Below are 19245 nucleotides of genomic sequence, written 5' to 3' on the forward strand. Positions count from 1 at the left end.
AATTGTTTGTGTTTTTGAGTGGGAACATTCCTGGTTGTACACAGTGTTGTGTTGGACAGACACCAGGAAGAGGGTTGTGATTGGACAGAGGTGGTTAAGGAAGTTCTATTTATAGTATGTGTGTCATGCAACACTCCATTCTCCCAAACTGACAATTCACTCGATACAGACCACTACACCTCCAAGTACATAGCTATAACCAGATTTATTGAGGAAGATGAAAGTGACGACTCAGGAGAACAGTCTGTAGGCAGTATGATGGTAGATCAGGGGGTGACCTGGAGTACGTGAACTGGAGTCCTGGGCTCCCATTTCACTTGGCAACAGTGGCGATCCTCAATGGTCATAGACTTACAGTGTGTTCCAGGGGATAGGTGTGAGCAAGGTGCTACGAGAACATAATGAGTAGTTATTTGTGATGGAATATGAGTTGTCGATCAGTGATTCTGTATAGTGCCTTGCTCAGCCGATCCTGTCAAACTGGTTAGTTAGAAGATAAGAGGGTGGAGAAATGTAGCCTGATGTCCAGGCCTGTCTGTGCTAACGTTCCACTCCTTTTACTCTGTGTCACCTGACAAGAAGTGGCAAGGAGTGGAATGATAGCACAAACCCTCTGGTACTCAAGCTAGGAGAAAGGAGGGAGGCTTGCAAACACTGGAGACATAGAAACCTTATTCTCCACATACTGTAGCACAGAAGCAATCGTTTAGTTTAATTGTGGTTGTTGCCAACATAACAATGTGGCAAAACATATTGTGTGGGAAAGCTGTGAAAAGAAGCTTATTTACTTGGGCACATAACCACAAAACTGATTGGTTGCTCCTCTATTACAAACCCACGGCAATTGTTATGAATTCCCTGTCGGTGTCTGTTAACACCATTTCACAGCCCTCTCAAACCTCTATAGTAGGAGCCCTCTCCGGCAAGAGTCGGGGTGTCTGCCTGCTGATCTCTGCCCCCTCTGTGACCTGGGGCTCTGACCACTGGTTGGTTGCTAGGGGCCAGTTGTTAGGGCACCGGACATCTGTCTATCCTCGTTACTGCATGTCACATACCGTCCTACTCTGTCTTCCTCAAGCAGTGTCAGAGATTGTATTGTGCACAGTATAGTCATTAACTCTGTTTTCTGGCCATTATAGAACCACCAATCTATGTCTGATGTATGTCCATAAAGTGCTGTTGTGTGTAGCTCTGTGAGGTTGCTTCATCCCCCTCTGACCAGGGGAGGTTCTTTAAGGTCATAGATCAGCCCAAATGTTGAGTCATTCTCAAACAGCAGTGAACTACCAATTCTTCAGTGATGCACACTTCTAGGTGAAACTATGACTACAGTAAAATACCGTACTACACATACAGTACCAGTCAAAAGTTTGGATACATGTACTCATTCAAGGGATTTTCTACACTGTAGAATAATAGTGAAGACATCAAAACTATGAAATAACATACATGGAATCATGAGTGTTATTGAGATTGTTCAAAGTAACCACCCTTTGCCTTGATGACACCAAGCTCACTCTTGGCATGCTCTCAACCAGCTTCACCTGGAATGCTTTTCCAACAGTTTTGAAGGAGTTCCCACGTATGCTCAGCACTTGTTGGCTGCTTTTCCTTCACTCTGTGGTCCAACTCATCCCAAACCCTCTCAATTGGGTTGAGGTTGGGTGATTGTGGAGGCCAGGTCATCTGATGCATCACATTCCTTCTTGGTCAAATAGCCCTTACACAACCTGAAGGTGTGCTTTGGGTCAATGTCCAGTCGAAAAATCAAATGATGGTCCCACTAAACGCAAACAAGATGGGATGGCGTATCGCTGCAGAATGCTGTGGTAGACATGCTGGCTAATTGTGCCTTGCATTTTAAATAAATCACTGACTGTGTCACCAGCAATGCACCACCACACCATCACACCTCCTTCTAGATGTTTCATGGTGGGAACCACACATTCGGAGATCATCCGTTCACCTACTCTGCATCTCACAAAGACACTGTGCTTGAATCCAAAAATCTCAAATTTGGAGCTGAGCAAGGCACTGTACAGAATCACTGATCAATAAATCATGTTGCATCTTAAATAACAACACATTACCCGCTGGTTGAATCAACTTTATTTCCACGCCATTTCAATGAAATGACGTTGAACCAAAGTGGAATAGGTGTTGAATTGACGTATGAGCCAGTGGGTATGTTCTCGCAGCACCTCGCTCACGCCAATCACCCTGCCAAGGGAAATGAGAGCCATTTCACATATTCCAGTTCTCTAACTGTTCAACCATCGTTCCACCTTGTGACTTTGTCCTCATGAATCACCATTTTAATCTTCCTAAATAAATATTGTAATAACTATGCATTTGGAGGTGTGGTCTGTGTCTAGTGAACTGTCTATTGGGTCAGGTTTAGGTTTAGGCATAGTATAAATCAGTCAATCAAATGTCTTTACAGAGCCCTTTTTACAACAGTAGTGGTCACAAAGTGCTTTACAGAGACCTGATCCTAAAACCCCTGAGAGCAAGTAATGCAGATGTAGGGAAACAGTGGCTAGGAAAATCTCCCTGGAAAGGCAAGAACCTAGGAAGAAACCTAGAGAAGAACCAGGCTCTGAGGGGTAGTCAGTACTCTTCTGGCTGTGCAGGGTGGAGATTATAAGACTACATGTCCATTTGTATTTGTATTTTATTAGGGATTCCCATTAGTTCCTGCCAAGGCAGAAGCTACTCTTCCTGAGGTTCAAACACATTAAGACACTTACATCACATATAAAATAAAATATAAAATAGTGCATCATATAAGACTGTCACACCACCACAACACAAAATATATGATTTGTATTTGTATTTATTATGGATCACCATTCATCTACTCTTCCTGGGGTTCGGCAAAATACAATTTAAAAACATTACAGTACATTCGTAACAGATTTCACAACACACTAAGTGTGTTCCTCAGGCCCCTACTCCACTACCACATACAGTACCAGTCAAAAGTTTGGACACACCTACTCATTCAAGGGTTTTTCTTGATTTGTACTATTTTCTAGATTGTAGAAGAATAGTGAAGACATCACAACTAGGAAATAGCACATATGGAACAATGTAGTTACCCAAAAATTGTTAAACAAACCCAAATATATTGTATGTTCTTCAAAGTAGCCACCTGTCACGCCCTGACCTTAGAGAGCCTTTTTATTTCTCTATTTGGTTAGGTCAAGGTGTGATTTGGGTGGGCATTCTATGTTTTCTATTTCTTTGTTTTGGCCGAGTGTGGTTCGCAATCAGAGGCAGCTGTCTATCATTGTCTCTGATTGGGGATCATATATAGGTTGTAATTTTCCGTTTGGGTTTTGTGGGATCTTGTTTTCTGTATTGTTTCTTTGCCTTACAGAACTGTGCGCTTTCGTTTTTAGTCGTTATTTTGCTTTGTGTCATCAAATAAAAAATGATGTACGCCTACCACGCTGAACCTTGGTCCGGTCATTCCACAAACGAGAGCCGTAACACCACACTTTGACTTGATGTCAGCTTTTCACACTCTTGGTATGCTCTCAACCAGCTTCACCTGGAATGTCTGGAAGGAGTTCCCACATATGCTGAACTTGGCTGCTTGGCTGCTTTTCCTACACTCTGTGGTCCAACTCATCCCAAACCATCTCAATTGGGTTGAGGTTGAGTGATTGTGTGGCCAGATCAACTGAAGCAGCACTCTATCAATCTCCTTCTTGGTCAAATAGCCTTTACACAGCCTGAAGGTGTGTTGGGTGTGTGAAGGTCCCACTAAGCGCAAACCAAATGGGATGGTGTATGGCTGCAGAATGCTGTGGTAGCCATGCTGGTTAATTGTACCTTGAATTCTAAATAAATCACAGACAGTTTCACCAGCAAAGCACCCCCACACCATCACACCTTCTCCTCCATGCTTCATGGTGGGAACCACACATGCGGAGATCATCCGTTCACCTACTCTGCATCTCACAAAGACACTGTGCTCATCAGACAAAGGACAGATTTCCACTAGTCGAATGTCCATTTTTCGTGTTTCTTGGCCCAAGAAAGTCTCTTCTGGTCCTTTAGTAGTTATTCCTTTGCAGAAATTAAACTATTGAAGGCCTGATTCACGCAGTCTCCTCTGAACAGTTGATGTAGAGATGTGTCTGTTGCTTGTACTCTGTGAAGCATTTATTTGGGCTGCAATTTCTGAGGCTGGTAACTCTAATTAACTTATCCTAACTCTTGGTCTTCCTTTTCTGTGGCGGTCCTCATCTGAGCCAGTTTCATCATAGAGCTTGATGGTTTTTGCGACTGCACTTGAAGAAACTTTCAACGTTTTTGAGATTTTCCACATTGACTGACCTTCATGTCTTACAGCAATGATGTCGCCTGTCTGGCGCTGCCGGAGTCTCCCGTCTATTCGGGGCCGGCTGCAAGGGTCCCCAGTCCGAGGTCGATGGCGAGGGTCGCCGCTCCAAAGGCTCCACTTAAGTGGACCAAGACTATGGTGGAGTGGGGTCCACGTCCCGCGCCACAGCCGCCACCGCGGATAGATGCCCACCCAGACCCCCCCCTATGGGTTTAGGATTTGCGGCCAGAGTCCGCACCTTCGGGGGGGGGGGTACTGTCATGTCCTGACCTTAGCTCCTTTTTAATGTCTCTATAGGTTTTTATATGACCAATCATATCGAGTGGTTCCAATGATGAATTTGACATGAGCCACCCCTCCCTGGTGACTTTCTTCAGAAAAGATGGCTGACAATATTACGGGGAGGCAAATGTAAGTAGTTATAACGTCATAACGAGTCAAGCCAAAAATGTACAATTGAGAGGAATATGTTAGCTAATGTAGAGACAAACTGTGCATATTTTTTCACTGAATAGAAACACCATAATATTAATCAAATTAATTAAGCCAAATTTCCCATATACTATGTTATTACAAAAAAGGTTTTACATTCTCTGGTAATGCCAATATGGGAGTACTATCAAATGCTTCTCAAAGATGCCCTCTGGTGGTTAAACTAGCAATAACTTGCAGTAACAGAAGAAATGGCTGAGAATTAAATGACGTGCCATAGAATGCTGCGGCAGCACACAAGGTGTGCTTCAGTATGACGTAACTTTTAAGGGAGGAACCACTGTATGTAGAAACTATAATGATACTTATTTTCAAACAACTGCCCTGTTTCTGGGCCGCAAATTGCTTTTGACACACAAACTGGTCCCAAAAAAGTCTGTTGAATTTTAGAATCCAGATGTGCCCCTCGAGCCAAAATGACTGCCCACCCCTCTAGGTGGTGATGCAAAGACCTTTACTAATGAAGGGTATTTCAAAGGTTTTCAATTAGCCTTTTTAATCTGCTTCGTTCAAGGGGGAGGGTGGGCTCAGACTGGCATCTGCCTGTGGCCTCCAAATCAAATCTGTCCCTAGTGATAGTGATGCACAAGCTAGGTCTATTTTAAACATCGGCTTCTCCTGATTTAGTAGCTTGAAAACACCTTAAAAGCTTGAGAACCCCATTGAAAACCCTATTAGATATTTGCCGAAAGTTTTGAGAAACAAAACTCAAACTGAACATAGTTCATGATGGTTATATTTTATTTTGGAGTCAAAGATAATAGTTTCAGTATAGTTTTAGTTTTTAAAACGGGTTTGTCAGCTCGAATCCCCAAGCTGGCAAGGTAAAAATCGGTCGTTCTGCCCATGAACAAGGCAGTTAACCCACTGTTCCCAAGTAGGCCGTCAATGTAAATGAGAATTTGTTCTTAACTGACTTGCCTAGTTAGGTTATGTTTATTTATTTATTTTTACAATTTAGTTAGTTATTTTATTTTTTTATTTCAAGATTATTTCAAGATTAGTTTTTGTTTTAGTTTCAGTTTTAGTTTGCTATAATAATCTTGTTTGGTTTCAGTATATTCACAGTTCTAGAGACAGTGAACCCAGGATAGAGGGGCTGAGTGAAAGTGGTTTGGACTCTGCAGAGGAGGGTCATTGTGTCAGAGACGCTGTAGAAAGACAGAGTTCCTGCCCTGTGGTCCAGGTACACTCCTACTCTGGTGGAACAGGAGACAGGTATGACAATCGGTTTATCATTGTGATAGAAAGAGCAACCAGAAGCATCACACTCCAAACACCAGGCCTGTTTACTGCTTCTAAACAAACCCTCGTCAGGTCCACTCCTGCTTATCCCTTTATATGAGACAGCTATATCAACCCAGTCCCCGCTCCACTCCACCTCCCAGTAGCAGGCTCCAGACAGACCCTCTCCACACAACACCTGGGGGTAGGTGGTGAATCTGTCTGAATGGGCAGGATAAAGCTGGTCCTTATAACGCCGTGTCACCTTTCGGTTCCCCTCAGACAGACACAGACAGTTAAATGCCGTGTTGGGATCCAATGTGAGCTGACAGTAATCTGAGGATGAAGAAAAAACAACAGGTGAAATGTATGTGTGCATCCAGGTGTTGGTGTGTGTAGTATATTAATGTGCATTGTACAGTCTCAGCTAGCACATTTGGTTCCCTGGAAGCTGTGTGAACGTAAGTTTTTTTGTTTTATCATAGCCGGAAGGTAGGGATGGCCAGTTCCTCTTTCTGCTTCGTAGGCAAGCATCATGGTCTTGTAGTGGATGCGAGCTTCAACTGGAAGCCAGTGCAGTGTGCCGAGGAGTGGGGTTACATGGTAGAACTTAGGAAGGTTGAAAACCAGGCGGGCTGCAGCATTCTGGACAAGTTCCAGGTGGCACACGCGTGGAGCCCAGCCAACAGAGAGTTGCAGTAGTCCAGACGGGATATGACAAGTGCCTGGATTAGGACCTGCACTGCTTCCTATGTGAGGTAGGGTTGTACTCTACTGATCTTGTAGAGCACGAACCTGCAGGAGCGAGTCACTGCTTTGATGTTTGCAGAGAACAACAGGGTGTTGTCCAGGGTCACACCAATGTTCTTTGCACTCTGGGTGGGGAACACTGTGGAGTTGTCAAACATGATGGAGAGGTCTTTGAGTGGGCAGGCATTCCCCAGGAGAAAGAGCAGCTCCATCTTGTCGAGGTAGAGCTTAAGGTGGTGGGCCAACATCCAAGCTAAGATATCTGCTAGGCACGCAACAATGTGTGCTGCCACCTGGGTGTCAGAAGGTGGGAAGGAAAAAACAGTTCTCAGCGTCAACAAAACTCTCTATCCTCTATCTTCTTAAGTGTGTTTAGTTATGCTGGCCACGCCCACTAATTGATATTAATGAGTTATTTTTTATGTTGAAATATGGTCTGTTTGAATAGACTATAATAAACAGGTTTGTATAGGTTTAAAAAATGAATCACAACTGTCCTGGTGGTGTAGTGGACTAATTCCATGAATAGAGAACAGAAGATCATAGGTTTGAGGCTCACTGACACCGTGCCACAATAGAAAAATAAATGCATAATTAATGCCTAAGCAAATTACTTTCAAAGGTGTCCTATCTGTGCTTGGAGTTCTAAACAGTTAACCCAAACTGAGCTAGCAGTGTTATTAAAAGTCTTATTGAAACATGTTCTTAGAATGTTATTTAATTACCTTCAAATAATCTATAATTTCTGTTCTCAGAAAGTTAATAAAACGTCCCAGGAAAACTTTCAGGGAACCATAGTAAAACATTCTCAGAACCTCCTGCAGCCTAGTAATTTACATATTTTTTTACTTCCATTCTCAAAACATTTATAAAACACTCAGTTTTACCGGTTAAGAAATGTATGGCTTCGTTCCCAGAACCAATGGGAAACCAAAAGCGTACATTCCCATAACTTCCAAGGAACAAAATGTGCTAGCTGGCAAGCACTCATTTAGATCAGGTGTGGCAAAATGAGTGGATGCGGCCGACACACCTGAACACACTTATGAACAAGATAGTGTTTTGTTGATGCTGAGAACGGAATGCATATGTTTTTAAATAACACTCATAGAATGTTCTTTGAACTTAATGTTTTCTTGTGGTTTTTATGTAAAGTGGCGATGTGCCAACTTCTGTTTGGTAGTGTCCAAACCATTTGGGCTACAAACTAACTTGCTCTACAACCCCCACAAGTGTCACGGCACTTGTCTGTAGGCAACCGGTCACACTTTTTTTTTAAAGAATGAGGAAACATGTAGAAATCCGTATGCTGAACTACTAAAATTCCTACCTAAGAAACATGGTTCTCAGAACATTATGTGCTAATTGGGTATCCTGCACCATTCTCAGAATACTGTGGAAAGATTGTATGCAAAATAACCATGCTCTCACAAAGCTCAAAGAAACGTATGGTTCTCAGAACGTTATGCACTAGCTGGGGTATATTCTTTCCTCACATTCCAAGAACTCCTCTCTGGTTTTGGGTTCAGGCCTCGTCTTCTGACAGGTGGTGTCATTCCCATGTGATGCTAGTCCTCCAACTGACAGTCCAGACTGAGTTGTGCCAAATGACGGAAGACAACGGGGCTCAGAAGGTGGAACAATGTGGACTTTTGTCACTATGGAAACATAGGAAATTAAATATATAAACACAGTTCAATACTGATCATGACAAAAACATTACAGAAAGTCAAAGGGCTCAGTAGTTGCCTAGGTTACCTACCTTTTACAGAGATCTTGGCAATTTCCCCAGAGCAGATTTTTCCTAATTGGCTTTTTAGCTCAGTGACTGATTTCCTTACATCCTCAAAGAAGACGTGTTGGTTGACAGTGATGCTGAGTAAGTGTTCAGATTGAGGAGGGACACAGAGATACTGGAAACTCTACAGAGACATAAAAAAACAGAAAAGATTATTGTTGAGAAATACAAACATTTCACTTTCAGCAGTAACACCTGATGCTGGGGACAGAGAGTCACTGATATCACCTGGAGGAATTGAATGTTGTCTTCTGTGTGTGCGAGCTGCTCCAACTCGTCCTCTCTCCTCCTCAGCTCAGCCATTTCCTGGTCCAGTTGCTTCAGCAGTCCTTTTGCTCGACTCACTTCAACCTTCTCCTGGGCTCTGATCTGCTCTTTCACCTCAGAGCGCCTTCTCTCAATGGAGTGGATCAGTTCAGTAAAGATCCTCTCACTGTCCCCCACTGCTGCTTGTGCAGAGCGCTGTTAGGAAACAAACAAAGAGAGGAGGGGTTCCATTTCAACCAGTTCATTCACTCAGCTCTCACAAGAACCCCAGACAACTTGTTCCCAACAGTGGGGCTCAGTGGGAATGGAACATAGCCCAGCACTGGGCTGATCACTGGCTTCAGTTTTACTGTAGTTTACTTTAAAGGGGACTATCTTCTAAGTAAGTACATCAAAATGGTCAACAACTCTCACCCTGAGTGACTTCACAGCCTGTCTCACATCCTGTATCTCTTTCTGCCTCTTCTGGATTCTCTGTTTGGTTTCCTTCTGTTTCTCTCCCAGTTGACTCTGGTGTAAAAAAACAAATGTCAGTCCATTGTTCATGTGTACAAGTGACTCTGTCTTAGTGAGAACAGATCAAACTTCATGATAGGTCAAAGTCCATGACTTATGGAAGAAAAGTCACATGCGTGTCTGTATGCGCATGACCAATCATTTTCTTTCCCAGGTCTCCTGTGTGCCAAAAAAGCACATGAGCCTGCAAAAGCACTCAAAGCCTAGGCATTAGCTCAGGGAAAGGAGATACACATAACCGAATGCATTCAACCGATATATATTTTCCACATTGAATCCAACCTCTCTGAATCAGAGAGGTGACAGTGGCTGCCTTAATCCAGGATTTCCTTAACTCGGTCCTGGGCACCCACCCACCCACCTTGCCGGTTCAGGGACTCAAACCAGACACATTTCAGTTACTGGTCCAATGCTCTTAACTGCTCGGCTATCTGCCAGCCTTAGGTTATTGGATGTGGGCTTTTCAATGTCATACAGAAATATATGTGCAGTGAATAATATTTTGTAATTAATAGTATTCTCACATTGATACTGTGAATGAACAATTATTACAGAGTTGTTGTCCTTACCTGTCTCTCAGTCCTTTCTGATTCAGCTGAGACTGTATCATGGTCTTTATGTTTATCCATTGTACACAGATAACAGATAAACTGCTGATCAGTATGGCAGTAAATCTCCAGCAGTTTGTCATGATGAGAGCAGATCTTCTCCTCTAGTTGTGTGGAGGCTTTGACCAGCTTGTGCTTCTTAAAGGTAGGAGATTCATAGTGAGGCTGGAGGTGAGTCTCACAGTAAGAGGCCAGACACACCAGACAGGACTTGACCGCTTTGAGTTTTCTCCCAGTGCAGACATCACATGCAACATCTCCAGGTCCAGCATAATGGTGAGCAGGGGTACCAGCTTGGAGTCCTGTCTTCTTCAGATTCTCCACCAATTCTGCTAGCATGGTGCTTTTCTTCAGAACAGGCCTTGGGGTGAAGGTCTGTCTGCACTGAGGGCAGCTATAGACACCCTTCAGATCATCCTGATTCCAGCAATCTTTAATACAGCCCATACAGTAGCTGTGTCCACAGGGAATAGTAACCGGATCCTTCAGGAGATCCAGACATATTGAACAACTGATTGAGTCCATGGCTGCTGACATTGTGGTGCAAACACTAACAGACTGAGCAGCAGAGTATTAAAGATGATCATTTCTCAAGACATGTTTGTGCTTATAAGTGGGAACATTTCCTGATGTGTTTACACTTTGTACCTGTAGGTGATGTGGCATTGGGCAGATTCCAGGAAGAGGGTTGTAATTGGACTACGGTGCCTGTGGAAGTTCCATTCATGGTACGTATGTGTGCCAAGCAATACTCTACACTTCCTAATTCTCTTGACGCAACACCTCAAAGTACATATTTATTTAAAGATTTATTGAGGAAGATAATACGGCTCATAAAGGGACAATTCAGGAGGACAAAGTCACAAGGCGGCAGGATGGAAAGTCAAGGGAAGATTTTAGAATATGTGAACTGGAGTCCTGGGCTGCCATCTCATTTGGTACTGCAGCAATGGCAATCCGCCATGGTCATAGACTATAGGGTGTTCCAGGGGATAGGTGTGTGCAAGGTGCTGCGAGAACACAATGAAAAGTTATTTGGGATGGGAAATGATTTGTAGATCAGTGATTTTGTACAGTGCCTTGCTCAGCTCATCCTGTCAAACGGCTTAGTTAGAAGATAAGACGGAGGAGAAATGTAGCCTGAAATCCAGGGCTGTCTGTGCTAATGTTCCACTCCTTGTACTCTGTGTCACATGACAAGAAGTGACAAGGAGTGGAATGATAGCACAAACACTCTGGTACCCAGGCTAGGAGAAAGGGAGGCTTGCTAACACTGGAGAAATGAGAAAACCCTAACCTCTATATACTGTAGCACACAAGTAATTATTTGTTGAATTATGGTTGTTGCCAACACAACACTGTGACAACATTATAACATGCAAACATTGTGTGGGAGTTGTGAAAGGTAGCCTATTTACTTGCGAATACAACCACCTGACTGATGAGGGGGATTTCGTCAGACAGGGCCACAGTGTCCCCCGACCCCCCCGTCTCAGCCTCCAGTATCTATGATGGGCAGATATGTCCGGGGGTTTCGTCGGACAGGGCCACAGTGTCCCCCGACCCCCGTCTCAGCCTCCAGTATCTATGATGGGCAGTTATGTCCGGGGGTTTCGTCGGACAGGGCCACAGTGTCCCCTGACCCCCCCAGTATCTATGCTGCAATAGTCTCTGTGCCGGGGGGCTAGGGTCAGTCTGTTATATCTACTGTAATTCTCCTCTCTCATCTGGTGTCCTGTGGGATTTTAAGTATTCTCCCTCTAATTATCTCTCTCTCCCTCTCTCCCTCCTCTCCCGGTGGATCTGAGCCCTTAGGACCATGCCTCAGGACAACCTGGCCTGATGACACCTGGCTGTCCCCAGTCCAACTGGTCAGGCTGCTGCTCCAGTTTCAGCTGTTCTCCCTGCAGTAATGGAACCCTGACCTGTTCACTGTATGTGCTACATTGTCCCGGACCAACTGTTTTTGTTTTTGACTCCTCTCTAGGTTTCTTCCTAGGTTCCTGCTTTTCTAGGGAGTTTTTCCTAGCCACCATGCTTCTACATCTGCATTGCTTGCTGTTTGGGGTTTTAGGCTGGGCTTTCTGTATAACACTTTGTGACATCTGATGATGTAAAAAAGTGCTTTATAAATACATTTTACTGATTTAATTTGATTGATATGTCTGCAAACAGTCTAGCTCCTCTCTTACAAACTGATGGCCACGAACCAGTAGTTCCTCCCCACAGGGGATTGCATTTAGCTGCACTAATGCACTTAACTGCCAGTTCCCTCTAGAAAACATGTGTAATGGCTGAAGGGGTGGCGAATAACAACAGGAAGTATTTTCACAGCTTGGAACAAACTCAGTATATGCATGAGCACAGTGGCCAACAAGGATAGGAACGAACGATTCTGTATTGATGACTTTGAATGTGAAAGGAGTTGTAAATATTTCAAATGAGACACAGTACTGTAAGTGGTCACAGCCGGATCCTGACAGAAGAGCAAACAATCTCATCGGAGTAAGTTTTGTATTGATGCTCGCATAAGGACAGTGTCCGGCTTCATTATCTTCCTCCTTGAAGACATGGGAAGAACCTCTTAATACGGGATTGATGCTCTTCAGCATTGACAGTGCATGGTGTAATCAACTCTGTGTTTATCCTGCATCCAGAACCCATGAAGAGAAGAGCGTGTGAGTAGAATACGTTATAACTGTTGTGTCGGCTGATGAATCAGCCTGTGAAACCAGCTTTTGGTATACAGCATAAAACTAAGTAGTGGAAAAACGTGTAACGTTTCCTTACAAGCCAGAATGTTGAATAAAGTTACATTTGAACATACACCAACCGGTTGTCTGTGTGGTTAGTCCTACAGTGGGTCGAATTTTGAAAAAGGAAAGTATTAAATACCGAACTTATTAGAATGCAGGTACTGCATTGACATTTCTATTACCTGGCACATGCGCTAAACCATTTACACACCTGCAACACGTCAGTCAGTATGCGTGCATCAGCCTGCATGTCCTTCCGTCTTGTGAACATGTCTTAGGGTCAGGAACAAACACGTCTTGATTGCCACAGACAGAGATACGCATTTTGAAGTCGGTTTAATAATACTTAAATGGGGATATTTTGTCTCAAATGTTGACCGACTGAAGGACCAACTCCACGGGCAATTGGCAGTTAGTTCAAATAAATATTTGTATTCAACGTTGTTGACAGACGAAACGTATTCGTTTTTGTATATGTGTGCGTCTATGCCATGCTGTAGTGTTACAAACAGCCACCATCCAGACTTTGTCCATTCCAATTATGTCCATCAAGCGAGCCATCCAACTGGCAAACTGTGACAGCAGGGGAACGCAGTGCAGCACAGGGCCATTCATCATGCTCAGTGGCGCTGTCCGGGGCCACACTTAAGATTCACAGGCATTTACCGTGGAGGTATGACTTAGTCCGTTAGCAGTGGGCTCGATTGAGATTCCAGTGTTGGCCTGAATAAAGGACTCATATAACATTAAACCAGCCTGTATAAAGTAGGCAAAAATAACATCAAACCAGTCTGTATATAGTAGGCATATATAACATTAAACCTGCCTGTATACAGCAGGCATGTATAACATTAAACCAGCCTGTATATAGGAGGCATATATAACATTAAACCTGCCTGTATACAGTAGGCATATATAACATTAAACCATTCTGTATATAGTAGGCATATATAACATTAAACCAGCCTGTATATAGGAGGCATATATAACATTAAACCAGCCTGTATACAGTAGGCATATATAACATTAAACCATTCTGTATATAGTAGGCATATATAACATTAAAACAGCCTGTATATAGGAGGCATATATAACATTAAACCATTCTGTATATAGTAGGCATATATAACATTAAACCAGCCTGTATATAGTAGGCATATATAACATTAAACCATTCTGTATATAGGAGGCATATATAACATTAAACCAGTCTGTATATAGGAGGCATATATAATATTAAACCATTCTGTATATAGTAGGCATATATAACATTAAACCAGCCTGTATATAGGAGGCATATATAATATAAAACCATTCTGTATATAGTAGGCATATATAATATTAAACCATTCTGTATATAGTAGGCATATATAACATTAAACCATTCTGTATATAGTAGGCATATATAACATTAAACCTGCCTGTATATAGTAGGTATATAACATTAAACCTGCCTGTATACAGTAGGTATATATAACATTAAACCAGCCTGTATATAGTAGGCATATATAACATTAAACCATTCTGTATATAGTAGGCATATATAACATTAAACCTGTCTGTATACAGTAGGCATATATAACATTAAACCAGTCTGTATATAGTAGGCATATATAACATTAAACCATTCTGTATATAGTAGGCATATATAACATTAAACCAGCCTGTATATAGTAGGCATATATAACATTAAACCTGTCTGTATACAGTAGGCATATATAACATTAAACCAGCCTGTATACAGTAGGCATATATAACATTAAACCAGCCTGTATATAGTAGGCATATATAACATTAAACCAGTCTGTATATAGTAGGCATATATAACATTAAAACAGCCTGTATATAGTAGGCATATATAACATTAAACCAGTCTGTATATAGTAGGCATATATAACATTAAAACAGCCTGTATATAGGAGGCATATATAATATTAAACCATTCTGTATATAGTAGGCATATATAACATTAAACCAGCCTGTATATAGTAGGCATATATAATATTAAACCATTCTGTATATAGTAGGCATATATAATATTAAACCATTCTGTATATAGTAGGCATATATAACATTAAACCAGCCTGTATATAGTAGGCATATATAACATTAAAACAGCCTGTATATAGTAGGCATATATAACATTAAACCAGCCTGTATATAGCAGGTATATATAACATTAAACCAGCCTGTATATAGTAGGTATATATAACATTAAACCAGCCTGTATATAGTAGGCATATATAACATTAAACCAGCCTGTATATAGTAGGTATACATAACATTAAACCAGCCTGTATATAGCATTAAAACATTAAACCAGCCTGTATATAGCAGGTATATATAACATTAAACCAGCCTGTATATAGCAGGTATATATAACATTAAACCAGCCTGTATATAGCAGGTATATATAACATTAAACCAGCCTGTATACAGTAGGCATATATAACATTAAACCAGCCTGTATATAGTAGGCATATATAACATTAAACCAGCCTGTATATAGCAGGTATATATAACATTAAACCAGCCTGTATATAGCAGGTATATATAACATTAAACCTGCCTGTATACAGTAGGCATATATAACATTAAACCAGCCTGTATACAGTAGGCATATATAACATTAAACCAGCCTGTATATAGCAGGTATATATAACATTAAACCAGCCTGTATATAGTAGGCATATATAACATTAAATCTGCCTGCATACAGTAGGCATATATAACATTAAACCAGCCTGTTTATAGTAGGCATATATAACATTAAAACAGCCTGTATATAGTAGGCATATATAACATTAAACCTGCCTGTATATAGGAGGCATATATAACATTAAACCTGCCTGTATACAGTAGGTATATATAACATTAAACCAGTCTGTATATAGCAGGTATATATAACATTAAACCAGCCTGTATATAGCAGGTATATATAACATTAAACCTGCCTGTATACAGTAGGTATATATAACATTAAACCAGCCTGTTTATAGTAGGCATATATAACATTAAACCAGCCTGTATATAGCAGGTATATATAACATTAAACCAGCCTGTATATAGCAGGTATATATAACATTAAACCAGCCTGTATACAGTAGGTATATATAACATTAAACCAGCCTGTATATAGCAGGTATATATAACATTAAACCAGCCTGTATATAGCAGGTATATATAACATTAAACCAGCCTGTATATAGCAGGTATATATAACATTAAACCAGCCTGTATATAGTAGGTATACAGTATATATAACATTAAACCAGCCTTAAAGTAGGCATATATAACATTAAACCAGCCTGTATATAGTAGGTATATATAACATTAAACCAGCCTGTATATAGCAGGTATATATAACATTAAACCATTCTGTATATAGCAGGTATATATAACATTAAACCAGCCTGTATATAGTAGGCATATATAACATTAAATCTGCCTGCATATAACATTAAACCAGCCTGTATATAGTAGGCATATATAACATTAAACCTGCCTGTATATAGTAGGCATATAACATTAAACCAGCCTGTATACAGTAAATATAACATTAAACCAGCCTGTATATAGTAGGCATATATAACATTAAATCTGCCTGCATACAGTAGGCATATATAACATTAAACCAGCCTGTTTATAGTAGGCATATATAACATTAAACCTGCCTGTATATAGGAGGCATATATAACATTAAACCTGCCTGTATACAGTAGGTATATATAACATTAAACCAGCCTGTATATAGCAGGTATATATAACATTAAACCAGCCTGTATATAGTAGGCATATATAACATTAAACCAGCCTGTATATAGTAGGCATATATAACATTAAACCAGCCTGTATATAGGAGGCATATATAACATTAAACCAGCCTGTATATAGGAGGCATATATAACATTAAACCTGCCTGTATACAGTAGGCATATATAACATTAAACCTGCCTGTATATAGTAGGTATATATAACATTAAACCAGCCTGTATATAGGAGGCATATATAACATTAAACCAGCCTGTATATAGGAGTATATAGTAGGTATACAGTAGGCATATATAACATTAAACCTGCCTGTATATAGTAGGTATATATAACATTAAACCAGTCTGTATATAGTAGGCATATATAACATTAAACCAGCCTGTATATAGTAGGCATATATAACATTAAACCAGCCTGTATATAGCAGGTATATATAACATTAAAACAGCCTGTATATAGTAAACATACATAATATTAAACAGTGTATTGAGAAAGAGGGAAGAGAGAGTGCAAGCTGAGCTGTATGTGACCCTGTCAAGGACAGAACTGGATTTGAGGATGTGTGTGTATGGAGTGTGCTCATGAATGTGCATGAGGGCAAGGTGTGTTTTGTGTGAGTGTGTGTGCGTGTGTGTGACCAGACAAACGTGTGTGATATAAAGTGTGAAACATAAATGTATATAGTCTTTGTTAAATTAGATTCAATTTTATTCTTTCCTTATTTGCTCTTCATGGATCTAGCAGAAGATGACCTGCTTTTTTTGCATATGTGGGCAAAGACAATCATTTTGAAGTACAAGAGTGTCTAGGCATAATGATATGGTTATCATGGCGTAACAGAGATGATAAGCTTGGTGGCTAGATGAAAACGTACTCCCTGAAAATGCATTTTTTTTCCTGGAAATTGTTGAGTGAGCAAGTTAATTAATTCTGGGCAATGTCATCTTGAGGCTCATTCATACAGATGTCTGTCACAATGATCTCGGTGAGCGATGAAGGCATCAGAATGTGATTTTAGGGAGAAAAAACTAGATGCCCAATACTTGATTAGAATTTATTCAAATATTTACAGAATTGACAATAATACCCAGATGAGTGAGGATGCAAACTATCTGCATTGTTTATGGCAAGTCCAATGGTGTTAAAGTCCAATAGATCCAATTATGTTTTTCTTAATAAGTCCAATGACGATTACTCCCATCCAAATGAAGTACAGTTTAATGATCTACAAACTCCATATACATTAACATGTCATACAATTATTAGGAACTATGGTCCCTGACCTTTCTTTGTAACTATTTGTTGGTTGGGACTTGAAATACAGTGCAGTTTTTGCTGTGAATTCCACCTGTTCCCCCCAGATCCACCACTAGATGGCACTGAAGCATTTCAAGTTTTCTGCTTTACCCCTCAGCACTTTGATGGAGCATATAATTTTTCTCCAGCACTGTGAAGTTGCAATCATCAAAGCCCAGTTGTTGAATCCAATCCACACTGCCATGACTTGTCAGTGATAATGCCTCTCTCACAGTTATGCGTGTCAGTCCCATGATGATGATGATGTCACTTACGTAACATCCTAAATGTAATGTAAAACAGATTTCAGATTTCATAACCTCCTACAATGTGCTTATATTAGGAACAATAAAACCCTGAAAAGAAATTCAAATCTCACATGATGAACCTGTGCAAATTGCCATGATATTTTAATATGGACTTTATTATATGAGTTGTGTGACTGAAATGCAGTATCAGTATTAAATAAATTAATGCACATTTGTCATCATTGAAGCAAACATTCATACCCGAGGATTGACTTTGTCTCGGGGAGGCCTGATATGATAGGTTATTTATGCCTTTATATATAAAATAATTCTGTCAGAGTGCAGTATAACTGCAGTATGCGAAAAATAGTTTGTCCAAAATAACATTTTTTTTGCTGCAGTAATTTTGTACACTGCAGTTATTCTGCAATTATTGGGTCCAAAATACCACAGTCGACTGCAGTTACTGCACTTTTACTGCAGTTTCAAAACGGCAGTCTTTTTTTATAAGGGTGAGTAAATGATTATATAATGCCTCAATTGATTCTGAACTAGTATGAGAAAGTAAAGTAAACAAGGTGGTCATTTCATCATGATTCATAGCTACCTCCCTAGAACGCCAGAATGGAATGTTTTCCTTTTGAAGCGCTAAATCAATAACTCATTTGCACTCCTGATTAATTGTACTAATTTGCCAACGCCATTAAGCATATATGTGCTCCAACAAAATCATTTAATCACTTAAAAAAAAAATCAGAACCAACAAGACTCATTGCCAGATAATTTTTTCAGCCCAACAATCAAACTTTTTGTTTAAAAGCATAAGAGGTTGTACAGAACTGTCGTCGTTTGTTATTGAGTGTTATACAACCATTGCATATTTGACCAAGACATATGGCAGTTGAGACCTTCTGTTAGTTCTATTGGTTGTAACTGAGCAACAAGCAGGTGTTTTTAATTGTTGTTGATGATATTTCACAGATCTTCATACCATAATTCAACCATTGGAAAACAAACATAGAAATCAATACTTTTGTGGAATCAGGTGCATGGGCTGATTACTTCCTTCCTTACACACACACACACACACACACACACACACACACACACACACACACACACACACACACACACACACACACACACACACACACACACACACACA

The 19245-nt window shown here is 40.5% G+C and overlaps 1 protein-coding gene across 1 annotated transcript; it reads right to left on the reverse strand.

Annotated features, from left to right (window-relative positions):
* Positions 1-2818: 2818 nt before the first annotated feature.
* On the reverse strand, positions 2819-10607 carry LOC135517283 (E3 ubiquitin/ISG15 ligase TRIM25-like). The gene is made up of 6 exons (XM_064941447.1): positions 9971-10607; positions 9300-9395; positions 8847-9080; positions 8583-8742; positions 8317-8478; positions 2819-6406 (listed from the first exon to the last, which is right to left on the reverse strand). The coding sequence occupies exons 1-6, from the start codon at positions 10544-10546 to the stop codon at positions 5871-5873; spliced, it is 1764 nt and encodes a 587-aa protein (XP_064797519.1). The 5' UTR covers positions 10547-10607; the 3' UTR covers positions 2819-5870.
* Between the last annotated feature and the right edge of the window lie 8638 nt (positions 10608-19245).

Source organism: Oncorhynchus masou, chromosome 28, assembly GCF_036934945.1.
Source record: "Oncorhynchus masou masou isolate Uvic2021 chromosome 28, UVic_Omas_1.1, whole genome shotgun sequence".
Classification (NCBI taxonomy): Eukaryota; Metazoa; Chordata; class Actinopteri; order Salmoniformes; family Salmonidae; genus Oncorhynchus; species Oncorhynchus masou.

Excerpts from the sequence above, each read along its gene's own strand:
- LOC135517283 (XM_064941447.1), bottom strand. The coding sequence starts at position 10,546 with ATGTCAGCAGCCATGGACTCAATCAGTTGTTCAATATGTCTGGATCTC. Across the intron at positions 9,081-9,299 it reads AGGCTGTGAAGTCACTCAGG|CGCTCTGCACAAGCAGCAGT; the intron begins GTGAGAGTTGTT and ends GTTTCCTAACAG. Across the intron at positions 8,743-8,846 it reads ACAACATTCAATTCCTCCAG|AGTTTCCAGTATCTCTGTGT; the intron begins GTGATATCAGTG and ends ATGTCTCTGTAG.